This window comes from Apis cerana, linkage group LG16 (assembly GCF_029169275.1).
Source record: "Apis cerana isolate GH-2021 linkage group LG16, AcerK_1.0, whole genome shotgun sequence".
Lineage (NCBI taxonomy): Eukaryota > Metazoa > Arthropoda > Insecta > Hymenoptera > Apidae > Apis > Apis cerana.
In genome coordinates, this window is record NC_083867.1 from 3,398,196 (window position 1) to 3,417,687 (window position 19,492).

Genomic DNA, 19,492 nt, shown 5'->3' on the forward strand with positions numbered 1-19,492 from the left:
TAAATATATTCTTATTTCATAAAATTGAGAGAATCGGTCAAATGCCCTTTCCCACGAACAGAAATTCCAGTCCTGAAATTAACCTCGTCATGAAAACGTTCGCATATCATCAGTGGCACGATCGCGCGACTGCACGCGGAGAAGTTAAAGGGTCGGTACCCGTTACGACGCACATGGGTCACCTGATTCAAATGATGACGACTATGATGACGATGAAGAGCATCATGACGACGAGAATAAGAACTGCGAGAACTATTCTTTATCTCTGTTTCTCCCGTTAGCGTGTGCGGTACACTCTATCTGTCGCGTCTCGCGCGCTTCGTGTCCTCCTGTCAGTTGGCGTGGTGCGCTCGAACGAGCGACAAGTGCCTCGAGTCGTGCGCTCTGAACCTTCGCTCGTCCCATGAACAACTCGAGCAAAACGCGGTAATTTCTGTCTCATAGTCTGTTTCCAATTAACCTCGGGCTATACATTTTCCTATGATTGTTTCCGTCAAGTCGTGCTACAACAGGAAAAATCTTCTCGAGTTTTTCGTTGCGATCATGATATCAACTCGATATACGCGGTAGTTTTGAATGATTACCTTGAAATATTGTTTTTGATCTATTTTTGAGACACTCTATATATGAAAGCTATCCGGTCAATCATACGTCGTACATAAGTAAGATTTTGTTGATATCAAATTTCCGGCATCTTGTCAAATCTATCGGCAAACAGTTCGATAGTCGTCGAAAGCCCGTTGAGTTTGACAGTTTCGGAATCTCGAACGATTTAACAAAACTCGTGATTGGGAAATACAAATCTATCGAAGATCAGTAAGTACGAGATATGAATAACACAATAGATATTATTTATATCAGTTATTGTGTACTTTTGACATTATTTTGAAAATTCTTGTTAAAAATATTTTTCTTTTAATTTATTCGTTTCTACTTTTCAATGTATTCAAAGTATAATTTCTAAATAAGATATTTGAAAAACCTTAAATAAGAAAAAAATTATATTTTAAAAAACCAGTTACTATGTTTTATTTTTATGTTATATTTTTTTTATCGAATACCATGCACCATACCGGATACATTATTTGTTTATCACAAAGTTAGGTTATGTTTTACCAAAAAATTCTTCGCAAGGATGCATTATAAAAATTGACTATTTATTTTATGGTGTATGAAACAATTTTAAAATTAGTTTCAATTGATTTCTAATAATTTAAATATATCTTATGAACATTATATTTTTTATATAATAAAAAACAAAAGTTTTATTTCTTAAAGGTTCTAAAATTCTTGGTTATTTTAAATTTCTTAACAAGTTTTAAATTATACCAATCATTTGAAACATTTCGAAATTAAAATAATATAAATATTTTACATACTCTTAATTGAAATATATTTATTTATAAGTTAAATTATTAAATTATCTTCGATTTTGTTAAAATTTATCATATAAAAAAAATAAGAAATACAGTGAAATTGATGTAAATTTGCAAATATTTTAGATTTTTCGTTAATTTGAATAGGACGCAAAGAATTTTTAGAAATAAAAGAAAATAATCATTGCAAGAAACTTTTTAGAGAATATTTTTTCTCGCCACCAGTATGTAGATCGCAAAAAATTTTACCGAGATTGTTGGGCAGTCTCATTTCGACGAGTCGATTAACTTGCTACCCACGTGAACGCGTGCAGGGCAGTTCTTGCGTTGCGAAAGAAACAGATCGATTTTAAAGCTCGTTGAAACGTTCGTCTCTCTACCGAAGCAATCGAGCATACGAGTCGAGAGAACTGAACGCATACTTATAGCCGTTTTGCAATTCGATTCACCGGTGCGTGCACTCGCTGTCTCGAGAATAATATCCCAGCTGGGCGAACCTCCGACATTTTATATTTTTTTAATTTTAAATTTACATCCCTCAACTCGCATCAAATCCATTAATTCTACTGTCCTCGTTCAATATCCCTTGTCATCGCAAATGGAAATTCCCGTTACAATGATTTCTTTTCTGCCCCGTCTTTGAAATATTTTTCTTTCATTTTTCTTTATATTTTCGATTCTCGATTGACACTAATTTTCAAATATTACTAGTTTTATCATTTGAGTATCTTTCAAGGCAACACTTTCAATAAATTTGTAATTTAAATTTAAATTTAAATCAAGTTAGAATAAGAGGAATATTAAATATGATTTTAAAGTTTTATTTTCTTAAATTTATTTACATAATACCGATTAAGCCAAGTTAGGTTAAGTTTTGAACTAATGTATTTTTTACACTCAAAATTGTCATATTATATTTTTATTCGTCGAGTTATTATTATATCCACTATTAAATTTGTTCAAGATTTCCTTAGTTATTGAAAAATTGTTATTTCTGAACTGATCATGCGCGCAATAAGCGATTCCAATTAAGATCAGTCAAGTAACGGCCATCTAGGGAGACGAGTTGTGTTTTACGCATTCGGGCCACGGGAACGAGTTTTAATGTACATATTTCTCCTAATGTTTCCTTGTTCCCGGCAAATACAATGAACACCGCCGCTGCGATACGATCTTTTCGTTTGAAGCTTCGGTGAAAGCGTACCACGAATTAAGTTTTATCCTGTAACTTGTCGAAGCTGAACGAAATTATTGCTCGTTAGATCGATACTTTCCAACCTAGCGTTATTCGATTTCTTTGTTACGTGCTCTTGCGGTCCCATAAATTGATCGATTTATCCCTATTGATATTTATTCATCGTCATTGGAATTATTCGCTTTCGAAAAATCTCTATTTCGATGATCCAATCTCACGTTGCGTTGCGTTGTTTCCATCGAGTTGGCCAGTTGGACTTGTGACCAGCGACACCTGTTGTCGTATCTTGTTACGTTTGTGCCGGACAGAATTTGAACGAGCGACATAATAAAAAATTGTAATTGAAAACAGTGCACAGTGTGAATCGCTAATGTAACTGGATAGTATTTGAGAGAAAGAATTGCAATAGCTAACAGAAAGTATTTGCACATTATTGTATTTATTATAGCATTTAGATATTAATTAATTGGGTCAATGTATATTATATTTCGTATCATTTAGTAGCACTTTCATATTATTATAAAAATGAAATCTAGAACAGGATAAGAAAATGCTTCATTGAAAAATAAATAAAGATATATGTGCAAATACTTTCTATAATCACTGTATATTATTTATAATTAATATACTTGGAATTATATCAAATATAAATTTTTTTATAAAAAAATTAATATATTTTTCAATGTAAATAATATATATATATATATATCATTTATATAAAAAGCAGATTAATTTTTTATGTATATATATACGTGCACGTAAAAATTATTTAAATTAAAAATCTTTTCCTCGTGGTATTGTTGTAGAGATTTTGAAGACATCCTATATTATAAAAAATCCAGATATGATTGTATTATACTCGCTCGTAAAATAAATTTATGTAAATGTTTTCCGTCGTTGTAAATCTTTCGTAATAATTCGTAATAAAAATTAAAGAATGTTGTGACAATCACGAAAATGACATTTGTCCAGTTAGATTGGCAATCCGTTATACTACAGCCTGTGTGATGTAAATGAGTTTGTTTGTGGTATGCCGCATCGACTTCCTTCGGTGTCGGTCGCGTAGGAATACATTATCTTTTATTACTCGACTCGACGAGTAGTTCTCTTCTCTCTGACTGCATTGTTTCCGCTGGAAAATCACGAGTACCCCCTTGATTGCGCACCTAGAATTTTCTCCTAGTTGATTTTCAAGCGCCTTTCGTCAAGTCGGTGACCTTTGAATTTCGCCTCCGGCTACCGACAGTTGAATGTAAACGAAAGCGGAAAAGGAACGAGGGAAAAAAATGCTCGTTTGTGTCGCGAGCAACCCGATTGCTTCGGGAAATTCCTTAACCCTTTTTTACCGACAGTGAAATATATAGACATTCAACGTTGAACATTCAATATAGCATACTAATTTATTTTATAATTATTATAATAGAATTGAACCCAAATGAAGATATCAAAAATTCTACTTAAATTTTATTATATATTTATAAATAATAATCGATTGATGCAATAACTAAAAATTGTTATTATATAAGATTTAATTCATTGAAATTTTCTTTGAACGAAACAAATAATATACAATCAATTTATATGAAAAAAATTATTAAAAAAATCCAAGATAGAATTTGATATATTTTTAAAATAAATATTACTGCAACATTAGAATTTAAAGTATCTTAATAATTTTATTTAAGAAATAATTCAATTTACGGATAAGATAAGATTTCAAGATAAAAAAATTCAATTCACGGTCAAAATCAGGTGGTGAAATTGTTTCCTTAGCGTTTTCATCGATCACGATGGGAAGGGAGGGAGGAATCTCTTCCTGCTGTAGCGAAGGAACGTTAATACTTTCCACTTCCTTCCGGACTTGCGACCTTTCCCCAACTAAAGCTCATCCTAACTCGTTTAACCAGCGGCGTCAGTATGTATACCAAACACGCGGTTGGACGACAGAGAACGTATCAGTCAGCTTCTAACCGTTTGCCTTTCTCTGCACTTTACGCACGTGTTCACGCTTGAGGACGAGCAATTAACTAGTGTTTGAAAACTTGTTAACTATACCATACTTCGTTTGCATATTTATTTCTATGCATGTTGATTTCTAACAATACGAATGTTGGAAACTTATATATTATTCAATATCATCAATAGTTAATTGATTAAATTATAAACAATTGAAATTTGTAATTAAATTGATAAGACAGTTTTTTTTGTAAGAGAGAATTATTTTATTCTATCTAGCTTGGTCTTGGAAATTTGAATTGTTTGTAAACTTCAGCCGATATCTTTATATATCAACCTTTGCATTTGTTTTAACCTCGATTATTAAAAAATATTTTACGCGTTATATTTCTTTCATGTTTCTTTCGTAGAATAAATTTTATTTAAATAATGAATAAATTCTTCAGAATTACCTCACACTAAGATAAAAATAAATCTGTAATATTAATTTCATTCTTGAATGGATCCGGGCTTAACCTATTTTCTAGAAATGAGGTTAATTCGGAATTCTTACTGTTTTTTTTATCATCAGTTCGTTTACCTTTGAATTATGTAAACATTAGGGTTAAAAGAAATCGAATGTTTAGATTAGAGTATCGATTGCAATTCGAAGAGCGATGATAAGTGTTTAACGAGATCGTAGATTTACTTTCTACTGAATCTTTGATGAGTCAACCAACAAGATACCGGTCAAGCCTGAAATGATATTATGTAATTCTATACTTCAACGAAGTCGATATAAACTTTTGGGCCTATGCATACACTGATATACTAATACAAATATATATATTTGGCTCGAGTCCAAGCAACTGAAACATAAATTCACGAATAAGAAAAGACAATTTTATTTGAAGAAAATTTAGTTATTCTTTATGAATATATATGAAATTTGACGATTTTATTCGTTATCTTAAGAGATAATTTATATTTATAAATAAAAAAAGCTAAGATATCATTTATCTTATAAAATTAAAATTATTGTAATTTCTAACTAATTTAAAATTAATTCCTATTTGAAACATTTTTATATTGTATTATTGGAAATATCAAATATCGAATTATCGATCATTTATTAATGATTCACGATTATTCTTCCGTATATCTTCGACATATTTTTACTTTCTGAAGTTTACTTGCTGAAACATGATATGATCCGCGAGACAACAATTGCATAATTCGTCGTATTACGCATAGCCAGATCGAAACACGAATGTGAAATCATCAGGAAAAAACTCATTGTGGATTTGTGGAAATGCAACATCAGACACATTGTTTTTCGCGGGAACATTGATAGTGGATTTCTAAGCTTCTTTTTATAGAACATGTCGTTGAATCGTGCACTCGACGGATCTGTTACGTTCGCATTTTTCATGCATCTATGTGTGTATGGAATGTTCGTTCACAGAGTGTCGCTTCAAAAAGATCGGCGATAAAAGATGCCCTACAAAACGTGGTTACATAATGGGTGACTCCCTAATCTCGTGCCCATTTCGTAGAGGTGTATATGCATCTATTGTCTTTAGATGCTCGATGAAAAAATAAAATCGATCGAACGTGCAACGACATTAGGGTTACCCATTGAAATTCATTTCGTCAATATATAGTAATCTGTAAACTACACATATTATATAATAAAATATAAGGTATAGAAATGTGAGAAATATGTCAAAAACTGAAAGATAACTCATATAATGAATCATAACGAAAGAAGATCAAATTAGTGAAAATGATTACGATTAATATTATTATTTTGGATCATAATTATCTGTGCTGATTCTATTTTTAATTTAAATTTTCAATGGTAAAATCTTAAAAAGTGATCAAACAGTTACGTTGTAATAATGTGATGAAACATTTAATGGCGATTCTTCATACTTTCGTCCACTTTCACTCTCTTTTACCTCGTTCTAATCATCAAACCAATGTAGGTTCTATTTTTTTTTTTTTTTTTTTTTAATAGGAAATGGTTCACTTCCGGTATAGCCTAGTTTCGTCGATCGATAACTTTTTTGTTAATTAAACGGCTGCTATGTATTCCATCGCGCTGGAAAGGAATTTCAGTATTTAAAAATTGATGGTCGAGCATTTCTCGTTGGATAGTTTTCTCTCGAGCATGCTCACTATTCATCACTGATATCGGAAACGGAAGTTGGCGCGATAAGAGGAAGCAGTAGATATCGTGTACTAAAAAATTGCTGAAATCATTTTAATACTGATTGCTGGAAATTTAATGGGATTTTGGAAAAAATTCAGAAATGATGGATTTTTATGAATGAAAACGATATATTTGATAATGAAATAATAATAAAAGAGAAGAAAAAAATTTAAATCAAAATTTAAATGAATGTTGTTTCATTCATTAATTATGTTCCATTCATTCTTCATAGAAATATCAAAGAAATCAGATTTTTTTTTATTTCCGAAAGTGTGAAAAATAAATAACGCTTGACAAATTTTATCATCGGTTGTACTCATTGAAATTGGTAATGAATAGTGATTGAGATTCGCAATAACAACGCTTATATCGCGGTGAAATCATCGATGACGAGTCACGAGAGAAACGCTTGTTAAAATGTCTCGGCGAGAATTAGACTTTCGATTCTTTCTTCGATCTTTAGACTTACGATAGAAACCGTATGCGCATGCGCAAGTAACTAAAAAATTGTCATTCTCACATTCACAACTATCGCTACATCTCTTTAGATCCAACTATCGATTTTCTTTTGTTCGTTCTCTTTCTTATTTTTCCATAAGATTATCTGGTATTCTATATTTTTTGACTGTTCAAGATAGTATAATAAAATCGTCATCGTAGTATCAACATAAACATTGATTTGTAATCAATAATTTGTAATCTAATGTAACACTAATAAAATCGAATTTACACATCGAATAACACAAAATAACACGTTCGCGACAAGTGCAGGAATCTTTAAACACGAAAATAACAGGAACGAACGTGGTCGAAAAGAGAGGTTATCTCTGTGGCCTCATTTTTCACAAAGCCGTCACGCTAGAAGCGTTAATTTATCAAAACGAGGTAAAACCGACATGCTCTCATCGTCGAGGGTTCATCCAAAAAACGAGAACAATGGGTGTATCTAGTTCCTTCACAAAGGGAAGTTGAAGCTGGGCAGAAATTCCTATCTTTGCGATCTTTCTTGCTCGGGGCAATTTTTCTTACAACACTCGAAATTATCGGGAAAACTCAGCGGAAATTTCCGTCACGGAAAGCACGATTATCCCCGTTACTGGAACATGAATTAGCATGCAACCGACTGAACATGCCTTTCCATGTGGAACGCGCGAAGAATGCGAATTCTTTTCTACCGATAACTGTAGCTATTCCTCCGTTAATCAACTGTACGTGTTTTCAGGTGATCAATAACGGACTGAGAAGCGATACTGACAGCTGCGACGGTTTAACAAACGGTGAGTCACGCGTCATCGACGCATCTCCTCTTCCTTCTCTTTTCTTTTCCTTCGTTATCGTTTATAGCGATAGGGTCTTTACTCTCGTAAAGAACCCTAACTGGCTATAAAAAGCGGTGCGTTAGATCCGATCCAGGCACAGGAGCCGTCGGTAAGCTTTAGCTTCATTGACCGAATCTCGCAATGAAAAGACTGCCTCCCTATTGTACGAAGCTCTCTCTGCCGGTATCCCCAAATATCAATTGAACGAGTGCCACTGTATACTGTTTCATGAACATTAAAAATATAATAGTTTAATTCACAATTGCTCACGTTAAAGTATGTGTATTTTGAATAGATACATTTTTTTATTTTCTGGATAATATATTTGACAAATAGAATCCGAATATATCAATTTTAATCTAAGTGATATTATAATTTTTATAGGTTAATTTTATAGGTTAATTTTTCGGTCAATGTTACGTTGAGAAATCTAATCGATAAGAAAAGTTTATTATTTTTAATATCATATATGTATATATGTTTATGTTAATTTTTTCTACATCTAGTAATATTGATAAATTGTCGTAGATAATAATAATTTCAAACAAAAATAAGCAGATTTCGTTTTACTGTTGATTTTTTCTTTCATTATCATTCTATACAATAATATTTAAATCAATAATGTTCAAATCATCATTTATATGGAATGATAAAATAAAATTCTAGTAAAAATAGATCAAAAACAAATATTTTATTTTCTTACAATATAAAAAGTATTGAAGATAAAATTTTTACATTATGAAAAATTAAAAATAATATAAAATAATTTATTACCAAAAATTCATATTGTTCTTAAAAAATATGACGAAGATATTTATTTTACCGTTAACAATCAACAATTTTTCTAATCCTAATATAAAAAAAGGAAAATTAAAAAACTATATATTCAAAAATTTTTAAATTCTCATTAATTCTTCATTAAACGAATAATTTATCATAAACACGAAAAAACACGAAATTCGAAATCCAATATTATTTTTGCAGGCAATAACGATGTAAAATAACATCTAGCGAAAGATTAAGAGGAATTAAAAGCTCAATAATTCAAATATTTAAAGAAAACGACTTATTATTTCAATTATTCGTTTCACCAAGGAGATCCCTCCAACGGGGAAGATGACTCCCAAGCACATACCGCGAGAAGAGCTCAAGCGTATAATACGAATAAATACTGTGTAAGTAGGAGAAACAAGGGTCAGGGTTTTGGCGGTTCGTGGTAAATCCGACGTATGGTTACGGCCCTGACTTTGCCCTTCGGTCATTATTGTCTGTCGGAGCGGTCGCCACATTTTCTCACGCTACTTCAGCTGCTTCTTATTCGCGGTGCAATGATCTCCCTCTCGTATATTGCCCGCACATCTGCCTCAAAATTACATCCTGACCGGGTCTGCATTTTTATTTTTCTCCCACTTTTCTCTCGATTTATCATCTCGCCCTTTCCCCTTCCACCTCTTTCCCATTGCCGAATCTCGAAAGACGTGTTCAATCACGAGAAAAGTATAAATAAATATCTATTTATTTTTCTGATTCTGCGAATTGATCGATTATTCGGATTATACTTCTCGTCACTTAACTCTCGAACGAATCGCTTTCGATCGAAAATTATCCGCATCACGTGCGATCCAGTTTACGAACGTTTTATATATAGGATGCGATCGAAAGTGATATTTTTACTTTAGAATATGATAAATTGATATTGTTAAGATATTATTTTGTATTTACGAGAAACATTTTTTTGAATTTGTCAAATTATAACTCTTTTTTTTTGACAAGTATTTTACATCAATTATGTTTTGAATAGATAAATTACATTTTGCTGGATGTTTCATATTCAATCGGTATATTCAATGCATCTTTCATCAGATAATAACATTTTGTTTAATATTTCTTATCGATTACAAAGTTAATTTCTTATTCTCTTTTAAATGCTTTCGTTTTCGCAAAAAGTCAATTTAGCCCGAAAATAGGTCGAAAACGATCAATTCTTGCGCCACTTTCGCTACTGATCGCTTTCCAAATGTATATTTCAATGTGTTTCTAATTGATCATTAGTTCAATGTCTGCCATAAGAAAGCCATCTCGCGGACGGAGTTTTAATGAAAAATCTAAAGAATCGCGTCATTACCTGCTTTTTAAGGACACTTGTTTCCTCTGGAATCTATATTTGCTTTCGATTTTCATTTCTTTAACCTATATATCGAATCAATTGGTCATTCTTAATTCAAATTTAATTGATCGTAATGTGAATTGAAACAGAATTGGTTAAGTTACTTCTTTTTAACTTAACATGCGTGAATTCAAACTCGAAACAATTAAAGCTACTTTACCGATCAAGTTTCTTATTCATTTCACTTGAAATATTTTCTTCAAATTCTATTATTTAACTTGATTTGAATATCATAAATTTAACAGTTTTCCTTTAACTTTCGTTTACTGAAAAGCAATTATATGCTAATTTAAAATAAAAATTAATAATTAATTAAAAGCGAAAAATTTCAAAATTTTATTTTGATATTTCGATCATTTGGATAAATTATCCGAGTTTTGTTGTATCAAATAATGATTATCATTTAAAATAAATTATTTTAAATGAAATAAATTCGGATGAGATCGTTTCCTTGTTTATACAGCTTCGTATTTCGAAGTTACTATAAATCTGTTAAAATACTGGATAATAAGCAGAGTGGGGCAGAATTAATCGGCTAAATTCGACTTTATTCGGGCAGAACCGTTTCCGCATTGAGAACTCGAACGTTTCCAACTTATACTTCCGGATTGTCGGTAATTGTATTATTTATATCCGCGTAATTATATAATTTTCGAAAGAAAATCGTTACATACCGTTACAAATATACACACACATGTATATATAAATATATATATATATATACAAACAGAGAGAGGTAAAAATAAACGATTAATTTGCGATTGGAAGAGATCGTCGACTGGAAAAAAAAAAAAAAAAAAAGAAAGAAAAACGATTAGAATAGAATTGAATAGAAAATGATTTTACAAAGTGTTCTTTACTTTCATTTCTTGACAGCTCTCGCTGAAACCGATTCCCGTGGTTTATGGTGTATGCGTGTCTCTCGGTGGCGACGGTTCGTGAGGAACTTAATTCAGCGAATCCGCAAAAGATCTGCTCGTTACGAGCTCGAACGTGATGTAGCGGATTTTCACTCGTAAAATCGAGAATGATCCACTTCCCTTTTGATGCATGGCCATCGAATGGCGAAACTTACAACTCTCTCGGTTCTTTCTAATCTAGATAAAAATAGGGTAAAATTGAGATCTGAGCGAATCAAATTGGTACCATTGTTTTTCTAAGATATGAGTTGCGATATACCAACACGTGATATTAGATTCAACGTGTAGCCTCTACATATTATCCCCGGTAAAACGTTTTGAATTAAATAACAAATAACAAGGGGGGGAAAAAAATTTTTATTTTTTTTTCACATTATGAAGTAGGATATAGTGAGAGGCAAAAATTGGATATACAGCTAATAACTTTAATAAAAAGTATTTTTAATTAATATAATATAATTAAAATCATATCGTGCTATAATTTCAAAAAAGTTAAATAGTTTCTCTTTTGGCATTTCTCTTTTGGCAACGATTGTAGAGATTAAAATTGTATATTGTGCAAAGCTCATATATCTAATTACATAAAACATGATGTATATTGTATTCAAATTCTTTAAATGTAACAACATTGGATTTCTAATAAATTAAGAAGATAACCATTAATAATATAAACATTATAATTTATGAGAGAGTTAGGTTAGGTTAAATTAATTCTACACTCTTATTGCTTGCTTTCTAATGACTTGTGCAATAGTAATCGCAATTAGATCATAAATTTTATCTTATTTTTTGAATTATATTCACTCTTATTTCCTTTAAATAGGAAAGAAATAAAGAAGATTTCGAAACTAATATCTCGATATCATTTGTTGAACAAAATCCAGTATATATTTGCGCTTAACGAGTTAAAAAAGAAATTGCATTGAGCGATCGTGAGTGATACGAATAATATTACAAAACCATATTTTCGTCGCATGCACGGAATGCGGTTGAATCACCGTAAACCAGATCTTCACAACGATTAAATCGACAAACGATCGAGAACCAGGTTTTGGGAATTCTCTAGGTCGTAACAAAAGAAAGTACCGGAAGAAAGACACGAGTTCCAATTGATTATAAATCTATCTTCCCGACCTGCATTCTTTTCAATTGTTTCGAGAAATTGTAATTTTAAATAGAATTCCAAAGTTCCACGAAATTTTTTTTAAAGGAAGAAAGCTTGTATAACGTATAACGATCGAGATTCGAGATTTAATTATATCGATTAAGTAATCGAAAAATATCGATAATATCGAAATTCGATATATCGATAACGTCGTTAAAATATCGTTACAACAAGTGGAATAATGAGCAAATCTTAATAAACAATAAATAATTAATGAAGAATAAATTCTTAATCACGTTTAAGTATATTTATATTTACGTTTTTATTTCATTTTTAATTACATACAATTGATGATTAAAATATTTAATGCGATTTATTTGATTAATACAACTTTCATGTTTATTGTATTCTCTATAATCGATCCAAAGATATCGATTCATATATTCATAACTTCTGTATTTAATAAAATTTATGTATATACAGAAACAACAAATTTTTCTATTAAAATAAATTTTTCTTATTTAACAATCATATGTTTAAAAAATTAATACAATAATAAATACGATAAAAATTGTTTAAATAATTTGTTAAATAAATCGGCTAATTGATTGATCAATTGATTAGTCAATCGATTAAATTAAATCAATTTTAATTTTTTTGACGATTAAGTTTTTCAATTATATATTTTGATTAATGAATTTGATCAAAAATTAGCATCATCGATGGATTCCATCAATTGTATTAACGGTTCTTTGGCGAAATGATCAATTTGTGGAAAAAACAGTATATTTGAAATGATTACCTTCGGAATTGGAACAACGGCGCTTTCTACAATAATTTCTACGACAACCGATGACGTATCCACGTTAAACGATGAGATATTTACGATCACTTATTCGATCTCATATAATATTCTCTATTCAAAAATTCGGTTTAATATGATAAGAGCGCATTGTTTACTTTACCTTGAAGGCATAAAAGATAGATATATGGCGGTTGATGCCGCGTATTTTTCTATCCGATTAGCAGCTATGCGAAGCCTTACGCAAAAGTATATACAAGTTGCCTGTTTGATACGGTTTTCGCCCGGAAATACTTCAGTACAATTCGCGGCAATGTGCGAGGAGGTTTCCATCAAGGAGAGAATCGCTTTGTTGGAGGGTGAATAAAAAACCTGACCGCAGAGATCTATCGATTTTAGTTTTTCTTTCTTCACGATTAAATGCTTAAATCTCGAATTTATTATCCCTTTTTTCGAATTTTTTTCTAGTTTTTTGTATGTAAAATTATTTACTTTTATTTTTTCCACTCGAAATTATGAAATTAATTTTCAAACATTTTGCTACCGCTATTACCTAATCTTCCATACGTAAATTGGTTTTTCCGTTCGATGTAAAGCATAGATCTAGTATAATGCTTTTCAAATATTTTCCATCTCTTTCGCATCTTTGTTATCGTATTTGTTTCTGATTGGCTAGATATACTAGCGATACGGTAACATTATGTTATTCCATGTATATCCACCTAACTACGATCAATCTTCAAACATCTTTGCCATCATAAATTTATATTTATGTTATTTGTTCTTTTTTAGGACGAAAGATGGCACCGGTGTTGGGTGTACCACCTCCTCCACCACCTGCTCCTCACATGGGACCAGATGGATTGATCTTGCCAAGAAAACCGTATAATCCTTATCTTTCATCCACGAATCACAAGGATCTTCGAAGGGAATTATTATTCAATCAGAAAGTGTAAGCTTCTTTTAATCCATATTTATGACATGGAATCTTTTAAGCATTGAATTATGTTAATATAATTTTGTATATACGATAGAATATCTTTGTCACATGTTATATATAGCATCTTTGAATATTGGTATATCATTATAGCATATCGGAAGATTCCAAAGAAGTGATATATATGTTTCATCTGCATTTTAAGAATATAATAAATATTTTATAACTGACTTACGTCATAATTTAAGCAAAAGTATTATTTTTATCCTTGACATGTCGCGAAGTACGAGCAGTGAAATCTAAAGTCAAATATCCGTGAGATAAATTAATGCAAATATTAAATATAATTTTAAAACAAAATATAATTTTTAACATGTTCTTAAACTTCTCAAAATATATTATTAAAAAAAAAGAATATTGAATCGTATAATTAAACTTTTCGTAAAAAACTTATTTTAATTCTTTTAATTTAAATTTATTAAATGTTGTAGCATAAAAATATTTAAATAATGATTTGTATTTTAATTTTTTATTTTTTATTTGCATACATATATATGCATATGTGTATGTATAATAATAGAAAAGAGACTTTCGCACTTCGCACGCCTATCATCGAGAAAATCGTTTCCTGTTATAACGTATTCCCTGTAATTCATTCCCAGTTACTTTTATGGTTTAAACAGGTCCGCTATTCAATTGAAAGGTTGTTCGCGCGCATTTTTCTCATCGTAACAATTTTCACGCACAGCCCATAATCTTTGTCGGCGAGATACGTTCGCCTCATAATTAGCTAATCGATTTTCACTTTCTTCCAGTGGCAAAAACGTGCTGAATCAAAAAAGCGAGCTTCAACGAGCGCTCGAGAAACAGAGGGAAGCTGCCTCGAGGAGAGAAGCTGAAAGAAATCGAGAGGAGAACTACAAAGACGATCCCCGAACTGCCTTACAAAGAGCAATCGAGCAAAGGGCAAAGCATATTGAAATGACAGTTAGTATCTTTTTTTATCTTTTATCTATCTTTTCTAATTTTATACAAAACGTTTTTCTTCTTTTTAATTAAATCTTTACGCCTTCCTGATATTTCGATTTTTCAGCTGGAACAATCTCAACCAACCGAGCCACCAAGCAATCTTTTAATAACAGCGAGAGCAAAACTGAGACCGCGCGCAGATTCGCAATGAAGTTATGTAAAAACAAAGAAAGAAAGATTGATTTGTGAAATACGATAAATTTAATATCGTACGGGTTAGCGATAATCGAAATATTACGTCGCAACTCTTGAGCCAAACTTTTTTTGATCATATTTTCTAATTTGACTATGTACATATACTACATTTACTTCGATAAGAATTCATTAAAAACGAAATAAAGTTGTACAATTAATTAAAAATATATTGTGACGTGACGTGTTAAATATTAGAAAAACAGAAAATAAGAAAAAATAGAAAAAAAAGGACAGATTTTATCATCTATCATATTTTGATAGATTTATTGGTTTAAAGTATATATATTTAATTATAATGTGTGATACTTCAGTTGTGCGTTTTTCGCGTAAAAGTAGATAATTGCCTTATTCTTCCAAAGTTCTCAGAAAGCGCGAATATGCACATTAGGTGATTTATTTCTTCTTCTAAACGAATTAGTCTCGTTAGATATTTTAGCTAAATCTAACCATTGCTTTTCATGAAATTTCGTGAAAGCAATGTGAACTTGAAATAATATATATATATATGTATGTATTCATTTGTCGAACAAAGGCCTTGTTAAATCTAGGGATTACAGATTGTTGTAAACGTAATAACAGATTAAGGCCGTAAATAATTCTCAGTAAACATTCAACTTACATTATATCCACGTGTGTCAATGATGTAATACAGTAAAATACATTACATCTTTGTTATGACGTTTAGTTATTGAAGGAGAAATAAAATTGCCGAATCTGGTGATTAAATCGGTTCGATATTTTGTTACATGCTCTTTTTTCAGAGTTTTCTTATGTAAAAACTAATACCATTAGAATAAGCGATCAGTCATAAATAATAATATAGATGAGAATTTAAATAGATACTATGAACAAAATGTAACTGTTTGACGATAACTTATCATCGTGCCTGAATTTATACCAATTTAGACCTGAATATGAAGTACAGATATAATTTCATCGCAATAAACGCAGTAGTAGAATTGGTAGCCTGGGACCACCGTACATTTGTAATAACTATATACTATTAATTAAATGAAAAATCCGATAGATTGATATAGCAGCATTTATTAAATTCCAGTGTTCATAATTCAGAAAAGAAATTAAATATATATTGTTGCACTGTTTTAATCAATGTATTATAGAAACGTGATCATACACTCGAATTTAATAAGTTTTTCATTGATAATAATACATTAAAGTACATTTATCTCTACTGTTTTGAAAATATAATAAAAATAATTATGATATTTAAAAATTCAAAAATATAATAAAATTCTATGAAAAAAAACTTACAAATAAATAGACATATTATGTAAACATGAATTTTAATGTTATTATCAAGTGTATTAAATTTTAAATTGTAAATTAATCATCATATTGGAACATTTAAAATACTAAATATATTTTATTCAATATCAATAAGTTTTTTTATTTTTATTAGTTTGTAGGAAAATAACAAATATATTAAATAAAAAAAAAATATTGCTTATAATATTGATTCAACTTGACAATTCGATATTTTGTAAAAATATTTTATCTTATCTATATCTCAATATTGGATTAAAAAATAAAATAAAAAAATATCTAATTTTCATATTTTTTGTATATTTCATAAGATTTCATCTTATCATGATTATAGTCTTCCTATCAATAAAAAGGAAACAATCAATAAAATGTCATTAGAATTGTATAATTAAATATAGCGTTATTAATAATTAACATTTATCATCGATGTGACTTTACATAAATCAACTTGTACATTCTCAGATTGTGAATATAATGAGTATACGCAATTTAAAACAATAGACATTTCAGTAGTCGTCTCCGCGAGAAATAACTTCTTTACATGTTGGGCGTAAAACAAGAGTATGCTCAAATTGAGCAGTGTAACATCCTTTGACATCAACTAAAGGTGGATAAGCTTCTACTGCACCTTTATCACATAAATCCTTCAAAGCCATTTGATATTTCGTGCAGCCAACACGATCTAACCACCGTTTGCAGAAAGCCAAAGTACCTATAGTGAATACATTTTTTATAATTTATTTTTCAACAAATAAATCGAAATTATTTCAATATTTACCGAAATGTTTATTAATAACGTTGAGTAAAGATTTGCTACTTTGTAATCTTAATGGAACGAAACCGGCATCAAAGCTCTTCATATAATGAGAACAGTCTAAATCATCGTGAACAATTCCTCTTCCAGTAGATCCAAAAGTTTCAATAGCATAAAATTCATTCTCTTCCATCCTGGTAGCTTCGCCACCTTTAACTATCGGTACAGTCTTTCCAGCGTGAATACGATACGGAGCAATTGAATGACCATTAAGATTTCTTATAGATTTTACCTATATGTATTATAATTCTCAATAATAACGATTTATGATGACATTGAAAAATTATATAAAGAAATAATAAATATACCGGATAAGTTTTGCCATCTAATTCAATTTCATATGATTCCATAACTTCTTGAATTGCAGCACCAACATCGCATAATTGAACATCAATACCAGCAGCTTTGATACCTGTATTTGTCGCATCACGAACAGCTTCTATGAGCTTATCATATTTTGGGTTGAATGCCAATGTAAATGCACAATCAATGATTCGTCCATTAATATGTGTTCCAAAGTCAATTTTGGTAACATCATCATATTCTAAAACAGTTGGATCTCCGGCATTTGGAGTGTAATGAGCTGCACAATGATTTCTTGAACAACCAGTTGGAAATGCTAATCCAGCTTTCAATCCATCTTCTCCTATTAATTTTCTAGCTGTATTTTCTAATTCATTGCAAATTTCTATCATTGTCATTCCAGGTTTCACCTAAATAAATTATATTTTTATATAATATGTTTTATTTTTTTTTTTTTATACTTATTTTGCTATTATCACATACCCATTTCATAATATGTTTTCTTGTTTGTCTATGAGCTTCAGCTGCTTGTCTTGCTTCATTATAAATATCATTATGCATTCTATCAAAAGCTCTTGCTTCTTCACTTGAAAAACGTTCTTTAGCTGTTCTATCATCTATTCCTGCAGCAGGTGGATGATCCATTATTTGCCCAATTGGGAAGTTTCCATCTGAAAATAATTCTGACACAGGAATAGTTGGTGGATCTGTTTGTTGTTTAGGACCTTTCCCACGTGATTTACGTTTCTTCTTTTTCTTTTTAATATCTTCTGTTTCTGCATCATTTTCTGTGGCCTCTATATCAACTTCTGTGTATAATATGATATGAATTAAATATTATATATTTAAATAATTTCCTAATATAAACTTAAAAACAAATTACCTTCATCTATAGCATTATCATGTTTTGTTTTTTCTTCTTCTCCTTCTGGAACATCTGCACTAGCTTCACCAGCTCCTATAAAATTATTTATGAATAAATTATAAAAATCTAATTATAACATTTTACCATTATTATATGCTGAATTCAAAAATTATTTATAAATAAAAACATTTTCAGTATTATAATCTAATTTTGAAAATTTAATATACAAATATTATATTCATTTAACATATAAAAAATTTTTCATATATATAAAAGATAATCAAATAAATTAAATCAAAGCATTTTGCAAAGCAAATCTTGGCCATAAAAAAAATGACAACAAGAAGTAAAAACTAATACAAAGTAATTTATTCACTGTGCCATACATAGTCACATAACAATAACTTACATATGTTCTTCATTAATTATAATTGAACATATCAAAATTGTATCATAAAAATTGCAATGATAAAAATAATAAATAATTATATATTATGTACGTATGCATTATTTTCATAAATAAAGATTCGGACAAACACATGATTAATCCCTGAACTTGCGTAAACGAGTATACACCCAAAAATACAATAAAATGACATACCAGCTTTCTTCTTCTTTTTCTTCTTTTTTTTCTTTTTAGACGCTTCTACTGCACCAGTTTCATCTTCTTCATCAACAATTTCATCTTTTTCTTCATTTACTAATTTTTCGGCGGATTTGCCGACTTCGTCCAATACGGCAGCCATTTTCAAGAGGAAGCCAAACAATGCTATATTAATTGTAAAGTGGCCAGCCGATAAAGTAGAAATAGCATTTACATACGTGATCTTCCTTTCAAATGCTAATAATAGCACAAACTAATACCGATAGTGTAAACAAAACAGATTTTAGTTTCTACTATTTAAAATGAGAAATTTATGAATTATATTCAATCAAATTATAATAAAACTTTTAATTTTTATTCAAAAAGAAAATATGAGATATAAAATGCAATGTAATAATTATATTTTATATCTCATTTCTCAACAAAA

The 19,492-nt window shown here is 30.1% G+C and overlaps 2 protein-coding genes across 2 annotated transcripts in view; one reads left to right on the forward strand and one right to left on the reverse strand.

Moving 5' to 3' along the window:
* Nucleotides 1-16,593, forward strand: part of LOC108000378 (uncharacterized) — a 31,847-nt gene extending 15,254 nt beyond the window's left edge. The window contains exons 3-6 of the mRNA XM_017060677.3: nucleotides 7,944-7,998; nucleotides 13,827-13,986; nucleotides 14,787-14,958; nucleotides 15,065-16,593. Of these exons, the coding sequence (XP_016916166.2) occupies nucleotides 7,944-7,998; nucleotides 13,827-13,986; nucleotides 14,787-14,958; nucleotides 15,065-15,151 (474 nt within the window). The 3' untranslated portion in view covers nucleotides 15,152-16,593. The remainder of the gene's footprint in view (nucleotides 1-7,943; nucleotides 7,999-13,826; nucleotides 13,987-14,786; nucleotides 14,959-15,064) is intronic.
* A 250-nt stretch (nucleotides 16,594-16,843) lies between these two features.
* On the reverse strand, nucleotides 16,844-19,475 carry LOC108000377 (methionine aminopeptidase 2). The gene is made up of 6 exons (XM_017060675.2): nucleotides 19,063-19,475; nucleotides 18,480-18,554; nucleotides 18,080-18,405; nucleotides 17,602-18,006; nucleotides 17,258-17,525; nucleotides 16,844-17,191 (listed from the first exon to the last, which is right to left on the reverse strand). The coding sequence occupies exons 1-6, from the start codon at nucleotides 19,205-19,207 to the stop codon at nucleotides 16,986-16,988; spliced, it is 1,425 nt and encodes a 474-aa protein (XP_016916164.1). The 5' UTR covers nucleotides 19,208-19,475; the 3' UTR covers nucleotides 16,844-16,985.
* Between the last annotated feature and the right edge of the window lie 17 nt (nucleotides 19,476-19,492).

Coding starts and splice junctions, on each gene's coding strand:
- LOC108000377 (XM_017060675.2), bottom strand. CDS start 19,207: ATGGCTGCCGTATTGGACGAAGTCGGCAAATCCGCCGAAAAATTAGTA. Junction 17,526..17,601: donor TAGATGGCAAAACTTATCCG/GTATATTTATTA, acceptor TAATACATATAG/GTAAAATCTATAAGAAATCT. Junction 17,192..17,257: donor CGTTATTAATAAACATTTCG/GTAAATATTGAA, acceptor TATTCACTATAG/GTACTTTGGCTTTCTGCAAA.